This window comes from Echiichthys vipera (assembly GCF_963691815.1).
Source record: "Echiichthys vipera genome assembly, chromosome: 20".
Lineage (NCBI taxonomy): Eukaryota > Metazoa > Chordata > Actinopteri > Perciformes > Trachinidae > Echiichthys > Echiichthys vipera.
The window spans coordinates 11,492,011-11,514,218 of record NC_139845.1 but is presented as its reverse complement, the minus strand read 5'-3'; the positions used below and the strand labels follow the sequence as shown (position 1 = coordinate 11,514,218).

The following is a 22,208-nucleotide window of genomic DNA, read 5'->3' as shown; positions in this document are numbered from 1 at the left end:
ATTTAAACACAGGCATTGTATAAGTTTGGTAAAATAAATATTGATAGCGAACTAGCTACACAATATATACATACTATACGCTTTAATGCAATATTTACAATATATACACTTGCTGTCTCGACGCATGCTGAGAGGCAGAAAGGTACTTCTAGTCGTTATTTCTGTGTGGCTGGCTTTGGGTCTCCTTTTTGATCAGGCAGGATTTCAACGCTCTATGGACGTCATCTAGATGCGCCTCAGGACCCATTTTAACTCACATGTACGCCCACTGTGTGCGTGTCTGAAGTGAGGAGTTTGGAAACTTGAGTAGATCTGTACTCCAGTTGGTCGACAAATTACACAGTTTTAACAAAATGAGTGCTCAGATTACCTGTGTCGGATGGGTCGGGAGAGGCGTTGCCAAGGCAACCCCAGACAAAGTAAGTAACACGTTGAAGCTAAGCTGACGTTAGCCAAAGGTAGGCTAACTTGTCAACATGGCACTGTGCTCATTTAAATGACCAAGCTTCTAAAGTAATATACATCTGTAGGTGGATTTTAGCTTTGATGTTAAGCTTACAATTGAATTCAGCTTGACTTCCTTCACGGAGCAGTCTTGGAAATATAAATAAAAAGCAGTAAAGAGTATTCCTCTGAATAATTTGATCTGTTTATTTGTTGTGATCTGTACAAGACTTTTAGGTTAGCTTGCTGTATCTATAGACGTTTATTAGTTCGAACACTTTCACAATAAAATGGAATTTCATATTTGCCTTAGTTTAATATATTTTACTAGTATTTACTAGTGTGTTAAGGTATTTAACCAAACATGGCAGGAAAAAAAATGTCAGATCAGAGTGTAAACACAAATGTCAAATTGTTTAAGTTTTTTAATTCCATTTCAGGTTGAGTTGAGCCAAGAGGAGCTTCAGCGCATCATTACTGAAGCAAAAGACGAGCTGGGGTATGTTATTAATAATGAAGCACACATTACTGCGGTGTCAAAATGTCAGTGTCAGCCTTGCAAGTCAGTGAGTGATGATATATTATATACAGGGTGTCCCAAAAAATGCATACACACTTGAGCAGCTGATAACTCAATTTTGTATATTTATTTTATGGCAATAGCTATAAGACAAAATCTACTTTATGAGACCTGCAACAGACGCTGAATTGATAGCAGCCATTGAACGTGAATGCATGCAAATACAAAGACAAGTGTTTCATGATGTGTGCAATTCCATTGCTCCGAGCAGAACGCATGTCAGTTTGAGAACAGGCAGTGACAAAACATAAAATGATGTTTGTAAATTTTATTACATTTTGAAAATTTAATTAATTTTAATAAACACCTACATAACAATTATCTAAAGTGTGTATACATTTTTTGTGACACTCTGTATATATAATATACTATATTACCGTTCTTCCTCAAACAGCTGAAGCTGATGTCATTGTTTGTTTCTTTCTTTCTTATCGACACAATCAGGGATTTAGCAGCAGCAGATGAAGAAGATGATGAAGGTATAGCTTGTGACGATAATCCTGATGGTAATACAGCGGACGTTGCTGGAGCTCCAAAGGATGAGAACGAAGAAGGAAAAGATGAAGATGACGAGTTAGCTGAGTACGGCCTGGATAGATATGATGAAGAGGATGCAGGTGAGGGGTACAGTATGTGTGTACAGACTGACTCGTTTCTGCTCATTCTAGCCAAGAGTCTTATTCCGACTGGTTTCGTATCTGTTGTCTGTCTTCAATTTAGCGGCCGCTAATCTCGGCGACAGTCTGGCTGGGCTAACGGTGTTCAGCTCTAATGAGGAGGATCCTTATATCACTCTGAAAGACACAGTAAGTGCATGCAATAATCACCTGCATTCAGATTCAGTAAAGTCCTACTTCAAGGATATAGCTGTAAAAAAATCAGATACATTTAAGCACATATTTCTATTCCGGTGCAGGACTGTCATTAAACCTGTGGAAAAGCTGTTACATTTTAACTCTAAAGAGAAGTTAACATTTCGATTTGTTCTTTCCTCTAGGACCAGTATGAGCGAGAAGACTTCCAGATCAAGCCCAGTGACAATCTCATCCTAACAGGCAGGGCGGAAAAGGACTGCTGCAATTTGGAGATCCATGGTAAATGTCTTCATGACACAGGAAAATATTGTTGATACTTAGAATATAGGCTAAATACATATCTTATATTCTAAGCTTGATAAGTCCTCTTCTGATCCCTTACTCTGGGAATCGGAAAGTATTAAATAATCAGGATCAAACATAGAACCAAAGCTAATATGAACAGCAAACAGTAAACTAAACAAAGTGACAATATACTTTGCCATGGGTATAAAGTCATTCTGTTTTTTTTTTTTGTTTGTTTTTTTCAATTTCATTCACAATGTAATTTAGATGTGATGACAAAGGCTTCAAGAGTCTGGACATTTTTTGGTTTAGGTACTTTTTAAAGTGCTTGATTTTACCCTTTAAAGCTGTAAAAACCCTTTATGTTAATATACATGTAAAGGAAATCAAACATGCATCGTAAACATTTTAAATTAGAGAATTAAACACTTGATCCCCTTGCGTTACAGTTTATAACTCTGAGGAGGACTCTCTGTATGTCCATCATGATATTCTGCTGCCAGCTTACCCACTGTGTGTGGAGTGGCTGAACTTTGACCCCAGCCCCGGAGAAGGACCCGGTAAGAAAATTCAGTTTTCCTTTTAAGAAACTAAATCTCTCCAAACCAAGCCTCAGTGTGTGTATTAACTTCTTTGAATCCATTGTCTGTTAAGTTTGACATTCACCTGACAATAATGAATTTATAACAACAATACATTATTTCCCTATATAATTAATGAACCTAAGAAGTATCTAAATTGAGCTATTTAATGTGCACATGCTACTCTGCTTCCCTGACCATGTGCGGCGCTGTGTGTCCTTGCTACAGGCAACTACGCCGCCGTGGGCAACATGACTCCTCAAATAGATGTGTGGGACCTGGATGTGGTGGACTGTTTAGAGCCAGCCTTCACCCTGGGGAGCAAAAAGGCCGCCAAGAAGAAAAAGAAGAGCAAGAAGGTACGGGCTTGTTCTTACACTGTCTTAAACTATGAAGCCGGGCAATTTTCTTGAATACGATCTTGGCTTCTTACAAAGATAATCAAGGTAAACTGTTATTGTGACACTTTTTGTTTCACAATGATGCTTTTGTTTCGTCTTGTGTAAATCCAGCGTACCCCTTTCCTTTAAATTGCATGTTGAGTTAATGACTGGAATATATTGATTATAGTTACCAAAATGTTGCATATGGGTTTTCAGTAGGTTGTGGTAGTGCACTACAAGATATTGGATGTTGTTTATTTTGGTATAATTAATTTTTCATAAGATTTATTTAAATGTCTCTATATATATTTATTTCTGTCATTTTATTTATTTATTTGTTTTTTAGTTGAGATAAATTTAAAGTTCAAGTTAATCCACTGTTAAAATACTCATTTAAAAAAAAAAAGGTTAATAAATGCATACATTTTCCAAAGTGAGTGGTTTGTCTTAAATAATCATGATTTCAATATTGACTAAAAAATCATCATGAAGAATTATGATGATTTTTGCCATAATTGTGCAGCTGTTATATACGAGCATCTGCATGATGAGACTGGGATAAAGTTCACTTACGGTGAATATTTTTGTGAATCAAGTCTTGTTTAATATTCAAAATTAGTAGAAAAGGGTTTTTTTTGTCTCGATAATGGAAACAATCGGAAATGGCAAGATTCCCACTGCGTTTTTTTTTAGGATTTGTGTAATTATTTTTTTGAACATTTTGACACCTGTTAGTAGCCATGTTCCTCCTGCTTCCCTGCATTATTTCATGTATTGTTTGATATTATCAACACATTGCTGCCTGTTCTCGTTATTGCCAGGGGGCGGCAGCAGAGCCTGTGGAGGGGCACACAGATGCAGTGTTGGATTTATCCTGGAACAAATTGGTCAGGTCAGTATTATGAGGCTAATATATTTCTATATAAGAATGAATAAACAGTTATAAAAAATGCACTTAGCTAGTCAGATGTACATTGTAAGGTAGGTTTTTTTCTAGTTACGTTTAAATGAATCCCTGTTTGTTGTACTGAGATTTTATACATGTTAAGATTCGTATGACTGTACTGTACACTCATGCAACTCAAAAACAAATCCCCTCCTCTTACTTAGGAATGTGTTGGCCAGTGGATCCGCGGATGAATCAGTTATCTTGTGGGATCTTACCCAAGGCAAACCAGCCACAACTCTGCACAGGCACACTGATAAGGTATTAAATGAGAAGAATAACGATGTTGATTGTCATACATTGCGTTGTTGGTTATTACATCCTCAGAAATGCTAGAAAACCCAACATATTTTTATCTTTCAGGTCCAGACGTTATCATTCCACCCGTTTGAGGCACAGACTCTGATATCAGGATCATATGACAAGTAAGTGTGATCTCAGATTGTCATTAGTTTATAGAATAAGGTCGGATACTCAAAGTGAGTCTGAGGCACAAAAATGTGTTCTTCTCAGGACCGCCGTCCTGTATGACTGCCGCAGTCCAGAAAACAGCAATCGGACCTGGAGGTTTAGTGGTCAAGTAGAGCGCCTGACCTGGAATCATTTTTCACCGTATAACTTCCTGGTAGGTGCTCAAATTCTTCTACTCTATTTTAAAGAAAATAAGCCATCCACAAACTTTAGTAATAATAATTACAAACATGTCTGTGTAGGCTTTTTGGTTATCGTGCCTTGTTTATCCGTCTCGTGCTGTTTGTTTCACAAGCTCGGTGGTTAACTTGAGTTCGTGGTTGTGTTTCAGGCCAGCACAGAGGATGGATTCGTCTACTGTCTGGACGCACGCTCAGATAAACCCGTTTTCACACTGAGGGCTCATGATGGGGAAGTGACAGGTATGTAGATGAAAAGGAATATTTCACCGTCAAAAAAAGAAGTTTGCTTTATTTCTACGTTCATTTTAAGTTAAAGAGCGCAAATGATTTGGCACTTCTGCCCTGTGTGGTGAGACTGTTGGTTTCGTGCGTCACTCAGGAATGATGAAATATTGGTTAACATTGTTGGAACATACAAAAAAAATGTGGGAAAACTTGTGGCTGCTTTATTTTCAGTCTTTGACATCATTTAGACAAGCCCAGTGAGCAACAGCCAATCCAAATCTTCTCACATGGTTTCCACCATGTAATGTGCATTTCAGTGAATTGTGAGAGGGGAGTGTGAAATCTATACCTGCTCCTGTGGTTGACGGACAGCTAAGCACCCTTCCCATGCTCTGGTTATATCCATGGTGGATGTGGTCAATGTCAGATGTTTATATTAAAAGTGACTAAATCTATAGATAATGGGGTAAAGGTATATAAAAGTAATCCCTCTGAGCAAACCCTCAGGTTTCAGACCTTTCTGAATGCTCTATTTCCAACTGTTTTTTTTATTCTGGGCTTGAGTTGACATCAATCCACAATACATTTCTTTCTATGCTTATCCGCTCCAGGCACGTTAATGCGCCTATACAGTATTACAAACACTACTACATTTAGCTACATGCTAACACCAGATGCAAAGGAGGTAGGCGCTAAAAAGGAAGCATCTCAGGCAAAGGGTGAAAAATGATGTTTTTTGAACATTAAAACATAAACCATGTTCTTGTAGAGACACAAAATACAAATATGAACCCAATGGTCCCCTTTAATACATTTAAGGGCAGATTGACTGTACAATGAAAAATCACATGTAGACTTTGTTAACATTTCTGCAGGTTTGGACCTCAGCAGCCAGATTAAAGGATGCCTGGTCACCTCTTCCGCTGACAAACACGTTAAGATTTGGGACATTTTGGGCAACAAGCCCAACCTGGTGCACTCACGGGATATGAAAATGGTAAGAACTCGACAGTCAGCATGTAGCCCTCAGAAGTATTTTGCTGCTTCATAGTCAGGAAGTTTATAGTTGTTGAAGGAGTTTGCCTTAACGACTTCCTACCCCCTTTCCTGTGAACAGGGTGTGCTGTTCTGTGCGTCATGCTGCCCTGATCAGCCCTTCGTGTATGCATTCGGGGGACAGAAGGAAGGACTGCGGGTTTGGGATATAAGCGATGTTGCAGCAGGTATAGTTTCTTTACTTGGGTCTCTGCATTACACATGTAACATTGCACAATTTGTGCTGTTCATTGAAATTATGTTAAAAGTGAAATAACGGTGCCAAAACAGTCCACCACTGACCTCTTTATTTATGAGGTCTTTAGTTAATATTTATAATGCTCAGGTGTTATGGTGATTCTTTGCCTGCAGTGGTTGAGGCGTTTGGCAGTCGAGAGCACCTGGTGGCGAGCACAGGATCCCAGGCATCCAGCACTGCAGCCACAGCAGAGATGGAAGTGTCCTAGTCGTGCTCTGGATGCATCAACAACCTGTAAACATGAATAAACTGAGAATCCCCTGGAAAACATCTCAAGCTGCTCCCGCTGTTGCTGTGTTCCTCATAGTGCAGTAGTTCATGGGAAAAAAATGAAGCTGCGCTCCTGATGGATTTGAAATGTTGGTCACAACGGAAACTGGACCTGAGAAATGTGTCCAGCTTGTCTGTCACCACAGAAAACAACAGCGACTTTGCACTCTCAAAGATGTGTTAAGAAAAGATGAGGAAAGGTTTCATATATTCATATAATTGAATATGTCCGAGAATTACATTTGGATTATTTTTTTTATTTTTTAGGTGAAAGCAGTAGTTCATATATTTGAAATGCTCTGAAACTGAATTGTTTATATTACTTTGAGATCTCTTTCAGTTTGCCTTTCTTTGTACATTTACAAACGCAATATGCTACTAAAACTACTTTCACATGCAGATATTGTCAGTTACATTGTGATATTGCATACCTGGGTTTCCTGGTAAAATTAAATATCAAAAGATGCAAGTGTACTTCCATCTGGCCAAAGTATTGAAAAACAATAAACTCATTAAAATGCTGCATATTCAAGAAATAAATTGTTTATTAAATGTGTACACCTTGCTTTGCTATTACTTGTCCATGTTCACCAAGGTTATAAGTTATGATCTGAGGTATTTACAAAATAAATTAATAGTGATCTGTAAAATCCAATAATCACAAACCAAGACGAGAAGATACAGTGTATATATAGCATGATGAGTGTTTATCTAATGATCACTACGCAACATCGACACAATGCCACTTTAATGGATAATATATCTACAAATAATATCAAGAGCACCAAGTGAGTGGGCCAACGAATGACTTTAGTGACCATTTGTCAGCTTGAATTTGAATTGAATGAATTTATTTCAGACGTCCAAAAAAAAAAATACATACAAAATTAAATTAGTTCACAGATAAGAAAAAAACATATATGCAATAAACTCTGCCTGAAAAGGAGTAGGAAGAAGTTTTCACTTATTTTACCTCACCCCTTATTCACAATTCAGTAATTACTATAATCTATATAATGTATCTACTATATGTACAATTTGTATATAACTATTGTAACTATAAAATAGAAATATTAAATCATTTTACAAATAACATATATTACAATATGTATAATGTTATATAATTTATAGGCCTACATATAAGCATCCATATACACATGTATAACTGCAAATATACATATATAGAACATATTTGGACACAAAGCTGTTGTTTGTTTTGTTTTTTGAAGCCCTCCCTCATCCCTTTCCCCCCTTTTTTAAACTGGAATATGTTTGATTTGTGATCCATGACTGTGATTTGGACAATAATAAGGATGATAATAAAATGAAATACATGAGGAGGAGAACGGGAAAAACCAATTGATGCATTCAGAAATGAACTACTTACGCAAAACTGAAAAGGAGTGTATGAAACACATGGAATTGACAAAGCTTATGAAACACAATAACATAAAAACATTAAAATAATTGTATAACAAAATCTTTCAAATAAAACAATAAGAAGCAAGATGACACAGTCAAATGCAGTGGTGCCTGCTGCTGCCGTGGTCCTGCATGACGCTTCCTGCTGCTGTTATCACTATTACTCATATATACTTTCATTAGTTTTATAAATTATAACATTCGCAGCCATAAAAACATCATCAGTAATATACAGTATCTCAATGCATCACATCTGTTATTACCACTACTCATCATTGATCATATTGACTACCACAATTATTATCATTGTCATATTCTATCACCTCAGCTGTGCTTGTTTCTACTTTTCTACTATATAAACTGCCATAACATATAAGTCACATTCACATTACTATAGATATTATTAAAGTTACTGTTTGCTTGCATCTCTGGGACTGTCTGTCTTTGTGTCTGTCTTTCTCTCTCCGTGCATCTGTCTGTTTTTTCTTTCTCTCTCCTTTTCTTCCTCCCCAACCTGTCAAGACAGATGGCCATCATAGAGTCTGGTCTTTACCTACTCTATAAAGTGTCCTGAGATAACTTTTGTTGTGATTTGGCACTATAAATAAAATCGAATTGAATGAAATGCCTGCAAAAAAAAAAAAGAAAGAATATAAACATTGATACATTATAGAGAAGGGGATACATTTTGTAGTAGGTTGAAAATCCATCATCAAATGACATCATTTGTAAGCCCCTAATAACTTGTTAGGAAAGAAGAAACTTCTCCATATTCATCAAGGTTATTAAATGTGAATCTGAAGTATACCCAAATCTGTGTGAAAAGGGTGCATGTGCATCTGTGTCACAGTTTTTATACAGTCTATACAGTCTACAGTGTGTGCAAATAAGTATGAATTTATGTCTAATAGGTTTTTATTTTTATCAGTCTTTAAAAACAATTCTTCAGCCGTTCAGAAATACAGTGAAATGATAGGAGTAGGGAAAGAGCAGCGTTTGTCCCTCTGCATATGACTGCTGCTCGTTTGAAAAGTGGAACCAATGTATGCTAGTCTGGGTGCTAAGACGGAAATATTAGAGTGATGCACACTCGAAAAATAGCTGAACATGGCGTCGGGTCATTTGTGCAAGCTCCACAGTCTCTGTACGCGACTTTCTAACGGCACCGCGGCTCGGAGTTTGCAAAGTAAGTTGCGTTTTTATTCATTTAAAGAGGTATTTACCGGAGGTGAAGTCGTTCGTGTACCGTTTATTACCGTTACCGTGACGGCGGTGGGAGTAGAAGCTAACATGCTAACCTTGAGAGTGTTTACCAGGTAAACACTTGGATCTGGCTGGAAATAATTTGCTTCCCTTGTTAAAACGGTATTTTCTATCCGTAATAAACTCAATTTAACGGGTTTTCTAATTGTTTTAAGATAAGTGTCCAGATATTTCCCTAATCCCATCATTTCACTTTATTTTCTTGGGTATAAAATATATTTGTTATGCATATGTGAGAAATAAATTGTATTTTGAAAGATACTTGTTAGGTATAGTTGAAATAATAATTAAGAAAAAATATTATAAATCTATGACAGGTGTGTGTGTCAACTAAGTAATGAATTATGGATACGGACGTAAAAAAGGGAGAAAAAAAAGTTGTGTAATATTATTTTTTGTATGACCATTTCTGTTTTCTTTTTTACATGTTTTAAATCAATTTAAACCCAAATAAAATCACATTTACTTCTGATCTGGAGTTATGCGTTGAAATCTAATGTGTACGTTTCAGCTAAGAAGTGTAATTGTGTCTCACCGATTCATATTAATTGCATAATATCTGTTTGCCTTTATGTTGCAGCATGTTTGGTGCCAATGAGACAGAAGTCCAATGGTCCTTCACTTGATGGCCATAACTAGTAGGTTAACTGTTTGAATTGAAAACAATGTAATAGTGCACATATGTTTAGTGTAGTTATGGCACTAGGGCACATTTAAACCTGATCATTTTCATTGATTAACAGTGATGTTTTGGCTGATTATAAGCCGTATCACACTAAATGAGAGGTAAATGGAGATTATGTAGAATGTGCTGTACCCTGGTTATAAGGAGGGTGCTCTCATTTTTGAGGTCACATTAGGTTGTGATTGTGTTTAATGTAACCCTGGGTACACACTGGCAGTTTTCTGAGTTACAGATGCCAGCGGTGCACTTGTCTGTGGGTGTAAAGTCCACAAATTGTTACAGTTATGTGGAACGAATTAAAAAGCAGAAGGAGGATTAAAAAGTTTAGGTTTATGTGCATTTGATGTAAAGAAGAGTATGAGAGGTGCAGAATGTGGATTTTTTTTTAGCTGATACTGATAACTGATAACCACCTGCTTCTCATGGGAAATACCAATAACTATTAAAAAGAAGTTAATAACCTCTACTCTATGCACACCTGAGGGTAAGAGGCTAAAATGTAGAGCAAATAAAGATTATGCATTTTATCAGTTGCTTTTTATTTTGTGCATCTTAAGATATTATTGTGATCTGAAAAAAATAACCTCCCATTTTCTTTGATTTAGTAAAGTGGAAATCGGTGCAACCTCAGATGGGAAAACCATAGTGTGCTACCACCCTGCTGTTGATGTTCCCTATGAGCTTACCCAGGTAAGAGTCCTTTTAGCCTTATAAATATAAATGTTGGTGTAATATTTCCACCAAAGGGAGAACTTAGATGCTCCAAATGTTGTTTTTTTTAAGTTAAAACTACTCAGTAGATGATTACGCCTGTCCTTGAAGACGTACAGTTAATTTGTTCAAGATTTGTGTGCTTTAAAAAAGCCTGTTCATGAACATATTTAACACAGTGCATCAGTTATGAATATAAAAGTATCAGTCATCAGTATAAAAAGACATATGGAAATTGTTTCATAATTGCTGAAAATTAACAAATGATTTAAACTATGTAAGAGTGAGCCTTGTTCATTGACAGTAAGTCTCTGCAGCCCATAGAACGGCCAGACCCCCTGACCAACCCGGTTGAGTCCCACGACCAGATTTTAAAGGCCCACCTCAGCAAGGAAGTGCTGAAGGGCAAGAAGGGACCCACTATCGAGGAGCTCAGCAAGATGTTTTTCACCACCAAACACCGGTGGTATCCAGTAGGACAGTAAGTACACAAATAACACTTAATGTGTCTTTTTTTTTTTTTTATTATAGTTTGTGTCAGGACTAGATCGTTCGCTAGCTTTGATATGGACACTTAGTGGCTTGTTTTAGTACTTTTTTGTTCTTCTACTGCACCATGAATGTGAGTGTAAGTGCTGAAAAATATATATTAGATAAATATTGTTCATAATGAATTTCCTTCTGTGTGACTGACTGTTCACAGGTACCACATGCGACGCAGAAAGAAGGACCCCCCAAAGGACAGATGAGGCAAAAATCACAAAACCGCAAATTATGTTTGTTTGTGTTTTTGTCACAATGATGTATAATAAACTGTTTAATATTCTGTATGTTGTCATTAGCTTTTGTATGGCTTTGAAATCATACTTGTGTTTTGTAGAGTAATACTGTAAAGATTTATTGTCCTAGGTTTTAGGACTTTTCATGATTTCTCCTGCAAATATATTGAATGGATTGGCACCAGTATACCATTTCTACACAGATTGTAGCTGGGGAGTAAAAGTAGTTTTGTTTCTATATACTGGAGTTTGTGGTCAAATACAAAGTAATTCTGTGCCTGCAAGAAAAACAAAGTTGGACGATACTGGCCTTGTGTAGATCAAGGTAGGTCAAGGTCCTGCACACAAGACACAGGTTTATTACAATGAGGGAAAAAAGAAAAAAAAAAAAATATATATATATATATATATATATATACTCCCCTCATTGTTATATAAAATGAGCAGGCTGACAAAAGCTGTTGCGCCAAATAAAATAATTGACAAGTTAGAGTACTGTGGAAAGAGCACATTGTTATTACTGGCCAACAAACTTTCACTAGAGAGGCAGAAACATATTGTAATACTTTTAAAAATCATTATTTCTGCAACCAAGTCATTTTTATTCAGATAGTTTTAAAAAACAAAAATGACAAGACCTGTAAAGGAGAAAATTTTACAATTTTGCATTTAACAAGAAGCTTTAAATAACACCTAATAAGTAAAGTAACCGTTCTCACAACTTTATTGAAAATTCTTGCAAACAATTATGGAACATCTTTGCTCTACTCTTTAAAAGAATATTTAAACGAGGCACTCATTTTTCCTTTTAATGAACATTAAAATCTAAGAGATAGTACTTAAATACACAATAAGAAAAAAGGAGTAGAAATAAAACAATAAATACAGCGTGAGTTTTGCAAATTTAACTTTATGGATGTGAAATGTTCCTTGTATAATTTCTAGCTTGACAACGTTTTGTTTTCATAGTAGATAAATACATATTTTGCTTTCAATTAAATCAAGTGACTGTTCTGAATGTGACTGTGTTTTCATGTCTAGGGGACATGAAAATGAAATTGAATTAAAGATAGTAAAGTGGGAGCACAGATTTGTAGTTTTGATAGCTTTCTTCTTATTAGCAGAGGATATTGACTTGAAATACAACTCCAGTTCTTTCATGAAAACACAAAAAAGGGTTTTACTTTGGCAAATTTACACTTGTGGATGTAAAACTTTGCAAGAATTAAAAAATGTTCTCGTTCAGCTGGAGCGTCACTCTTTACAAAGCCAAAAAGGACATTTTGCAAGAGGAGCTCAAAGTCAGAGCAGATATTGTCTAAAAACAGTCTCAGTATGGGAGTCACAAAAGGCACACTTCAGATCTAGATCAACATATTTGAATTTGATAAAGAAGGATTTAACCGGGTAACATCGATGAATAATTTTAAATGACAATTCTTTCACCTTTTTAACCACAACATTTTTTTAATAAGAGACCAGACAAGTTATTTACACGACTATTCCAGTAAAATATTACAGGAGAGATCATATTACGTTGGAAAAGAGCACAGATTTTATGATTGTTCTTACTACCAGATGGGCTGAAGCATGCTTTACTTAACTCAGTTACATCAGTAAAGAGAGCATCAAGTACAGAAACAGACATATTACTTTTAAATAACATGAGCACACCGGATGGAATAGCATCGACAACTATGGCATACTGTTTAGGAGTTATAGGTATTCCATAATATTGAAGAAACTCCTCATGATAAAATAAAACACCATTGCTGTTGAATAGCTGTCTTATAATAACTAAGTATAATAACTACTCCCCAAAGAATATGCATCTGTTCTTGTAAAGTAGATCTTTTTTATTCCATATACAGGTGAAAAGATGTGTTTGTATATCTTTGACCATGTAAGCAGTACTTGCTTATGAAAGTTGGAGAGACGAATAGGATTTTTTTCTACGTTATAGTTGCATACTAAGAGGAACTAATGTATGATAGTTAGTTCAGTAGCTTATGTTGTGCGTAGAACGTCATCACGTTTCCTCACGTCACCTGAAGCCCCCGGAAGAGAGTGTTACGTTATCCGTCTCCGCTACGGCAGCTTCAGTCGATCCGAGTCAACCCAACCTGAAGAGAAGGCGAGTCCACGGCTAAAAATATAAGAGCTAACACAAGATGGCCGGTTTGCCTCGTAGGATTTTAAAGGTACACTTTACCCCTGACATTTTACATACACACAAACAAACCCCGTGTGTGCGTATTGTACGGTTAATTTGGGCATAATATGGACGTTTAATTATCGCCGTGTAACGTGTAGCCTGACGTTAGCACGGTTAGCTCTTCTGTAGCTAGTTATGAAGCTAGCTCCCGTGTCTGCGAGTGTTTTTGTTTCACACTTCCGTTTACTCCCTTCTGCTCGAGCTGCGGCTGCATTGTTGATTTGTTGTCGTACGTACTTTGTAGTTTTCACACCACTTGGTTGCTATTTTGTAGTATGACTGAACAAATAAATTAACATTTGCCCTAAATGCCATATGAATGGATGTTAGCTCTAGGCTAGTTAGCTTGGTGGTAAGTACACATGTCTGATGCGAAACGTTGCCCTTTGTGGTATGGGGCATTTTAATGCTGGTAATAAGGCAAACGTGTTGCTTATTTTTGTGTAAAATGAAATATAAAAGTAAGGTAGACATTTAAGGCCTGTTGCGCTGCGGTCCCTCCCTGAACCTCACCGCAGCTACACTGGTGCCAGGCCCCGGCCCCGGCTGTGGGCGCGATCAGCCTGTTCCGCTACATCTATTTTAGCTCTTTTTTCGGGATTGCAGGTCGTCTCAGCCCAGTGCCATAACGTCGACAAAGTGAAAACACGACACAAGCTTCCATAAGGGAAACCTGCATTCAGTTTCACAATATGAACAACATTTACAACAAGATTAAACCAGTTTTCCTTCCTGTTTACTGCAGATGTTTTTCGGTGCACCTGCTTTTATCAAATGCAGAAATATATATATTAAAAAGGTTCCGCTTCCTTTTTTATTTTATTTACAGTATCGCTTGTCGCAAAATACTTTATATTGATTTGAAGTAAAACTCAAAATGCTGTACAAAACGTGTACACATCAGATAAACCATCCGTTAACTCAATTTCATTTTTATTTATGGTGCCAAATCATAACACAAGTTATTTCAAGACACTTTTATCTGCTCTGATCTTAACTGAATTCTTGTATTCGCCTTGATTAAACAGGAACTTACTTGCAGTGAGTTGGTTAACCAACTAGTCAATTGACAGGAAATTTATTGACAACTATTTTGATAATTAATTAGCCAATTTACTCAAATGCTAGAAATTCACTGGTTACAACTAAGGCTGGATGATATGACCAAAATCTCCCAGCCTGTTATAGGTGATTATTGCCTTTTCCCCCAGTCATTCAATGGCTAAATCTATCTTTATGAAATAACCCCACGGCGAAGCCTATTTTGTATACTACTTTGTGAATTACAGACATACCAGATTAAAAGTACTGAGTATTTTCTCATTTTATCAAGAACTTAAATGCAAAATGAGACATAACGCGCATAGATCGGATCTTAAAGCGGCGTCCATATGTTGTAAATATTACTGTAGTATGGCCACTGGTTTTTCAACATTGCAATATCAACTAAATAACCTCTTCTAAACTTTGTTCATAACTGTGATCAACACACGAGGCAAAGATGTAGTATCTTTCCCGATTTCTATTTTTTATATCATAAATACAACAGTTCTCTGTAGTGGATATTAATAATCTTTCCACATACGTGTAACAATTTGTAAAACAACCATTACATATCCCATCGTTTTATTAGTTCTGATTGCTTTTTTAAATGTAGATCCTAAATATTTTAAATTTAAAACGAAATTACAAAATGTAAACTTTTTATTACTTATTGTAAATGACCTTGTGGACCTCTTGCAGTACCATCATGGCCCACACTTTAGATGATGTATCGTCATATCGCCCAGCTCTAGTTAGTCTCTAAATGTGAATATTTGCTGGTTGAGTTATGTGAAAGTACACAAAATATGGTTTGGATTTCAGATGTTAGGACGGAGAAAGAAAGACCACATTATTAGTTTATTAATTGAGAAACAAACAGATGAATCTTAAACGAAATAAATGTTAGTTGCATTCCAAAATTAATTGTTTTATTCGACAAATTAGCAGCTCAACGTGGTGGGAAAAAGTTTCTGTGTGACTAAGCAGGGTGAAAGTGTTCGTCCTCATCCATCATGTACTTGAAAGCCTAAACGGACAGTACTGTTTTTCTAATCAAAAATATCAATAATAGTGATGTTTTGTATTTCTCATCTTGACCACACTCAGGAGACACAGCGGTTGATGGCAGAGCCTGTTCCAGGGATCACGGCTACGCCAGACGATGGAAACGCACGCTACTTCCATGTGATCATTGCAGGGCCTCAAGACTCACCTTTTGAAGGAGGCACATTTAGACTTGAACTATTTCTTCCAGAGGAGTATCCCATGGCAGCTCCCAAAGTGCGATTCATGACCAAAATCTACCACCCCAATGTTGACAAACTGGGAAGAATATGTTTAGACATTTTGAAAGGTAAGAAAACATGATAATATTAATATAACTTGAAAAATTCCTGTTTTCCTATGTACAACCCCCCCTGTGGCATCAATGTCAGCATATTGCAGGCTTGTAGAGTCGCATTTTCTGCAGCCAAACCTTGAAATAAGCTTCCTAACGAGTTTGAGGAAGAAAATCTCTTGGGAATGACTTTGATGTCAACTTGCATAGCGGTGATTGAGTTATCATTTCCAGTGTTTTAGAAAGCAGCTGCTTACTTAATATCCCAACGCAACAGCATCATGGGCATCCCATTAGAGTCTTTTTTCTGGCCACATGACAAATTGTTGGAACTAACTGAGTATAAGGTGTTCGCAGTGGTGTAAAACGTAGATTGGAAGTTATGACAAAGCAAATACGGTGACACATTAGAGTGGTAGAGGAGAGGGTTTTCTATCGTCGGAGGAAGTCATGGCAAAGGGAAAGGAGCACCCACACAAGAAGGATGATATCCCAAACGTTATGTCCGCCGTCCGGACCGAAAAGACTGACTGGCGTGGGTGTCTGCATCATCGTTTCTGCCTGTCCAGACCGAAACATGGCCCTGGCTCAGAAATGCCAGAGTAGTGAGGATGGGTTTTGAAAATGTAGTAGTGTGGATGTAGCCTTTATTTGTCAGATCAGATGTTAAAGTGAATTTACTGCCTACAAGGTTATATGAGGGGCTGGCTTTGTTAGTATTTTCCACCTTTTCACATTACAAAAAGCCATTTGACTCAATCATTGCATTTTAAGTAGTACTCTTTGATGGGAACAGTTCTATAAACCATAACATTTTATATTCTGGATGAAGAAAATACTCAGATGGGGAAAATAGAAATTCCTAGTAAGTATGACACAGCGCTGTGGCAATAGGTCTGACTATTTGAGACGAATAACTTTGTTGCACAATATATTATGGGTTGCAACTTTTATTCACTGTCTGGTTGCAGTGCTTTACATTCTCAAAACTATCAAATTAGGGAGCACTCACACTGTCCATCCGTACCATGCCCCGTGCTTTAGGGAACCCCTCCCTCTCCCCCTCCCCCCATGGCCCAGTCCCGTTTGTACTCGCACTACCTGGGCCTCGGAGGGAAAACTACTTGCCTGCCGATACGCCGTAACACGCCACGCGCATCGATTGACGTCATTGCAATGCGTCGCTTGTTTACAAAGTGTGCGATCTTTTGGCCACATAATGGAAAGCAGCGCAGAAAACATGGTAACGTTTTTGGCTTTGTGGTTTTTCAAATCTGCAGTAAACAGTCCACCTCCGCATCACACCAACGTGAACCTTTCGCTGCCATTGTTTTAAATGTCTGTGCGTGGTCCGTCCTACTTTTTTCTACACACGCGCACGATCGTGCTCGTACATGTGCAAACGTGCTTTACAAAAGCGCACCTCTCCCAAACGGGCCGTGGTACGGTTGCACTCACACTGGTCAAACGAACTAGACTATAGCCGTGACACGTGTTTGGGCACGGTACGAATGGACAGTGCGAGTGCGCCCTTAGACAAGTGGAGCGAGCAATGCACTTATGGTGACCATACATCTGAATGATAGGTTTAAAAATCTGACACAGAAAGTGCCATGTTGGCGACTATCGCACATTATTACACTACAGCAGTGTAATAATCTCAGATATAGTTTTTATTGTCACAGCCAGAATGAGGTAAAAGATCAGAAATGACCTGTTTTATATATGAATTGGCTGAAAAACAGATGGTTATAGTTGCAGAAAGCAATGTCATAGGATGAAGCCTCAGGACGTAGAAGTGATTACAACCGATAAGTTTTGGGGTAAACAAGCTCAAGGTAATGTTTATTTGACAAGAGCAGAACAGACAACAGCAGCAGAGTTGATCTTAGGTAATAAAGAAGCAGGCACACTGATCTGCACTCATAGCTCATATATTGTTCTGGTTCATTACATTTACGAGAGCTAGCGTTGTTTTCTATTATCAGTAGTTTTAGTGGACTTCTGAGCAATTCTTGATCTGCTTCGCCTCTCATCCTCCGTGGTTGCTGCTCTCACTGTCTTTATCACTAGCATGTTGTGGCTACTCGGCCATCCTTACCCACTAACACCTCACCCTGAAGTGTCCGTTGTTTTAAACCGTCTATTTTTCTGCATCTTTTTTTGAACATCTCTTCTTCCAGATAAATGGTCTCCAGCCCTGCAGATCCGTACAGTGTTGCTTTCCATCCAGGCGTTATTAAGTGCTCCCAACCCAGATGATCCCCTGGCAAACGATGTTGCAGAGCAGTGGAAGAAAAACGAAAGCAATGCCATTGAGACAGGTGAGGATTAGATTCATATTTCTGTTCAATACTCGTTAAAACACCCAGGATCAGCCGTACTGAACCGCATTGCCACTGTTGTTCACAGATTTCCAGTATGACTTAGAATCTACATTTTATATTCTCAAGCTCTTTAGTGGTTGGGACCAAGTTGGCGTGATTGTAAATACAGATAAATATGTCCGTAAGTAAGCGTGGATTAAATCAATGCTGTTTTCAAGTCTGTAAAGACATTTCTGCAAATGAAAGATGTTTTTCCGTTCTGTCAGTATAATATAACCGTTAAACTGGCTCCTGTGGTGCATAAAAAATGGGTTGAGAGTATTGAAGCTCTTACAAGTGTTTGTCCCGTGATGTCTGTCTTGGAGGCCTGTGTAAAGGAAGCTGATAGGCCTGTCTAAACAGCTGGGCAGCCAGTATTGCTCTGAGGCATTAAAATAGTTTTTGTTGTTACATAGACAATGTTAAACATGTAACAAATGGCTACCAAGGAACCAGGGGCTGTGTAGTGGTAACAAAATCGCTATTTGGTTTAAATATCAGGCTAAGCAATAACATCTATATGAAGAAATCTATCAACATTTATGTTTTTAATTGGTATTGTACCCCTGGTGCTATCTTGGTTTTCGGTTCATGAAACTTGACTTTTTTCTGCCATTTAACCAGTCAAGTGCTACGTCTGTTCCTCAGAGGCTTTCTCTCTGTTACATATCCCGCAGATGCTCTGTTGTATCACAACTTTGTTGAATCAACGAACCAAAACACAATCAAAATTTTATTTAATCTATAACTAATGTTCACCGGCAAAGAGATTGAGAGAACGCTGCAGTGTTGCTGCACATTCAGGAGGAAGCCTAAAAGTAAAGTAAAAAGTTCTGTCCTATAAAATGTCCATAATAATCTCGGCGTAATAACTTCAGATTGCTTGTTTTGTTTGACCAACAGTCCAAAACCCCAAAGATATTCAAGGTAGAAATATATGTCAGTTTAGGTTCTGGAAAACAAGTTTCAAAGCATTTAAACAGCAAACGATCATCGGTAGATTCATTGATAATTACTGTGATCCTTATTTGGTGCCGCAGCTGGAACCAGCAAACTTTCTTAACTTCCTAAATGATTAATTGATCTTACAGTTGTTGGTAACTAATTTTCTGTTGACTTATTGATTAAGTAACTACTTGTTTTGGTTTTGTGTGTAGCAATCCTGTGACATTTCAGTTCCCTTCAGCTGCCTATTGTTGTGGGAGTTTATTTGGTCATCTGCGTCCACTCTGCAACACTTCCTTATCCACAGTCCTGCACCATATCCTCGCTCACACCCTCCACCACCATTTTATCTTTCTGTCTCTCCTCTAGCCCGATCATGGACCAGGCTCTACGCGGGCAACACTGAAGTATAGAAGAAGAGAGCGGAGGCGTCTGAATGTGATCCACAAAATGTACTCCTATTCTGTCAACATTCGAATTTAACGGACACAAAAAAAAGAGAAAAAAAAAGATTATAAGTCCAAATCTATTTGAAAGAAATGACAAGATTTACTGCTGCAGACCTCTGGGTGACTTATTTTCCTCTCTAAGAGTTAAGTGTGTGTTAGCCTTTTTTCCCCCACTGTGTTGCTATTTAAATGCATGGACAGAACGACACCCTCCCCACTACAGTCTTAAAACTTACATGCAATATGTTGTCCTGAACAAGGCACATACTGGTACGTTTGCAAAATCTACATGCATTAAAGCGGTTCTTCTTTTAACACGTGCATTTGTCGACACATCTCTGTCTTTTGTGAGAGATGACATGTTCTGTCATTACTGTACAGATGTCTTTTCTCCCACTTGTAGTAAGCGGATGAAAAAAATATGAACGCCGAAGTTTGTCTTAAGTCTTTTTAGGGAAGACGATGACTTTGGAAAAAAGCCCGTGCGCTCGACAAGAAGGTTAGTTGGCTTTCCACCCCTGTGTCCCTGCATACCAACGTGTCACAACACTGAATATTTAGCATCCTCATAAGAGCACACAGGGCACTTAATACAGAGCACAGTAAAACTCCTAATATATTCATTGCACAGCAATGATTAACTTATTTGCACAATTAGACATAAAAAAGCAAGCAAATTTAGAGGGTTCCTCACAGGAAATACTTACTCAAATTCTTCTTCGGTCCCACAGCAACCTTCAAAACACTTCCTCTAACTGCAGTGCCAATCAAGTTTGATTTAAAAGAAGCTGTAAGTAGACACAAAACATTGTCAATTAAGTGACATTTTAATCCCTTTCACTATTTACATCTTAACATATAGCATAGGTTGATGGAAACGACAGATTGCCGTGTGATAAATTGAGGACTGTTCATACAACAGCTGATTATTTAATGTCATGTTTTGCTCTTTCAAAGTTATGTCAAGCCTGTTAGTTTTTTTTCTTTAGTGATTCGTGTACACCCATACAAGTTTCAGTTGGACAGTTTGGGGAGGGTGAGCAGATAACGACACATTCAGAAAGGTAGAATGACACACATTTTTCATGCTGAAAAGCATCAGTATGCCTGTTGCAGCAGACTACTATAATGTGTTGAAAATGTCCTTTTTTAAGGGTGTAGGAGCTGTTTGTTTTTATTTTCCTTTTTTTTTTTAACTGTCTGTCCATGCTATCTATGTTGCCTGTTCTCTATTTTATTTTCAGTGTTACTTCATTAAAAAGACATGTATTATAACCAAACTGATACCAGGACAGTTCAAATTAGTTTTCTTCGGGGTGTTTGTGAGAGTTCAGGCGTTACATTGTCTTTTAAAAGGGAAAGTTGGTCGTGACCGTGAGTTTCCTGAGATGGTCATAGCGGCTTTTGCTCTTTATCTGATATCGATCTGTTTTGATTATCCAAGTGCAATGAATCGATTGGGTCATTTCGGTTGCAAAAAAGTTATAATCTAATTAAACGTGTTTAACATTAAAGGAAATATAGAAATATTTTTTCATCTGCTAGAAATCAAGAAATCCACAAAATTGCACACGTAATCTTCTGTTAAATTCTGGATTGGGATTATTGTTTGTTAGATTTAAGGTTAAGGTTGTGACTTGAAAGGCTCATCGCCCCGTAACTTAGACCCTCCATGATCATGTTGCTTCTGTATGGCTCATCTGAGGGAGGACTGTAACGTTATGTTGTAGTAAAACTATTTTTGTTAAGCGTTAATTTTTTTTGGGTCGTTCTCCGTTCTTGCTTTTTATTGGATTATCAGGCTTGGTGTTACTTAGATCTGTTTGTGTCTGTCCTCCTAACCGCAAGTTATTAACTGTTTCTAACTGCATTTACTCAAGTCTGGAAGATGGAGCACGGCTTAAAACCTGGTTAATTTATTTTTTTCCCTGAGGGAATTGACAGTAATCTAAACCAAGAAACAGTCACTCACTGGATTTTTGAAGCATCGAGAACAAAAATATTAAGAGATCAAACTCTGATTAATCACCTCCCAATGTGTTAAAAAAAAAGGTTATGTCGTAATTTCAGTACATTTGCATACATGGCTCTTCAAATGTAAATAAACCGAGTTGAGTAAGTAAGTAGAGGCTTGTCTGGTTTATATTGTGTGCAGTGTTGTTCAGTAAAGCCTTAATCGCATGAATGGTATGAAGTTGTGAAGCATTCATGAGACAGCCCAGCACACTTGGCACACTGAAAAAAACCTGCATTACATTAGCAGGAGGATCCACCACTGATGTCCAGCTGAGGGAGACATTGACACCTGCCCACATAATGCAGTGCATGCTACTATTCATTTTATATGCCTCCGCACCCGCGACAGCGTAATATCTCTGTCCATCTCTCCCTTTCTTGTGAACGTAATATCTCAGAAACACCTTAAATTCAGCACAAATTTCCATTTGGACTGAAGAATAAACTGATTTGATTTTGTAGGTCAAAGGTCATTGAAAACATTTTTTTGTCTGCAGT

General features: G+C 37.5%; 3 protein-coding genes across 3 annotated transcripts; all 3 read left to right on the top strand.

Moving 5' to 3' along the window:
• The first annotated feature begins 284 nt into the window (after positions 1-284).
• Positions 285-6,956, top strand: pwp1 (PWP1 homolog, endonuclein). Its single transcript, XM_083935353.1, has 15 exons — positions 285-419; positions 885-943; positions 1,469-1,641; positions 1,745-1,830; positions 2,022-2,118; positions 2,574-2,684; positions 2,934-3,064; positions 3,910-3,980; positions 4,199-4,295; positions 4,398-4,459; positions 4,548-4,659; positions 4,837-4,927; positions 5,788-5,909; positions 6,030-6,135; positions 6,320-6,956. The coding sequence occupies exons 1-15, from the start codon at positions 354-356 to the stop codon at positions 6,412-6,414; spliced, it is 1,479 nt and encodes a 492-aa protein (XP_083791479.1). The 5' UTR covers positions 285-353; the 3' UTR covers positions 6,415-6,956.
• A 2,025-nt stretch (positions 6,957-8,981) lies between these two features.
• mrpl42 (mitochondrial ribosomal protein L42) lies at positions 8,982-11,385 on the top strand. Its single transcript, XM_083935665.1, has 5 exons — positions 8,982-9,084; positions 9,742-9,799; positions 10,452-10,536; positions 10,875-11,038; positions 11,261-11,385. The coding sequence occupies exons 1-5, from the start codon at positions 9,006-9,008 to the stop codon at positions 11,304-11,306; spliced, it is 432 nt and encodes a 143-aa protein (XP_083791791.1). The 5' UTR covers positions 8,982-9,005; the 3' UTR covers positions 11,307-11,385.
• Positions 11,386-13,442: 2,057 nt separating this feature from the next.
• ube2nb (ubiquitin-conjugating enzyme E2Nb) lies at positions 13,443-21,817 on the top strand. The gene is made up of 4 exons (XM_083935652.1): positions 13,443-13,537; positions 15,703-15,949; positions 18,118-18,258; positions 19,615-21,817. The coding sequence occupies exons 1-4, from the start codon at positions 13,508-13,510 to the stop codon at positions 19,656-19,658; spliced, it is 462 nt and encodes a 153-aa protein (XP_083791778.1). The 5' UTR covers positions 13,443-13,507; the 3' UTR covers positions 19,659-21,817.
• The last annotated feature ends 391 nt before the right edge of the window (positions 21,818-22,208 follow it).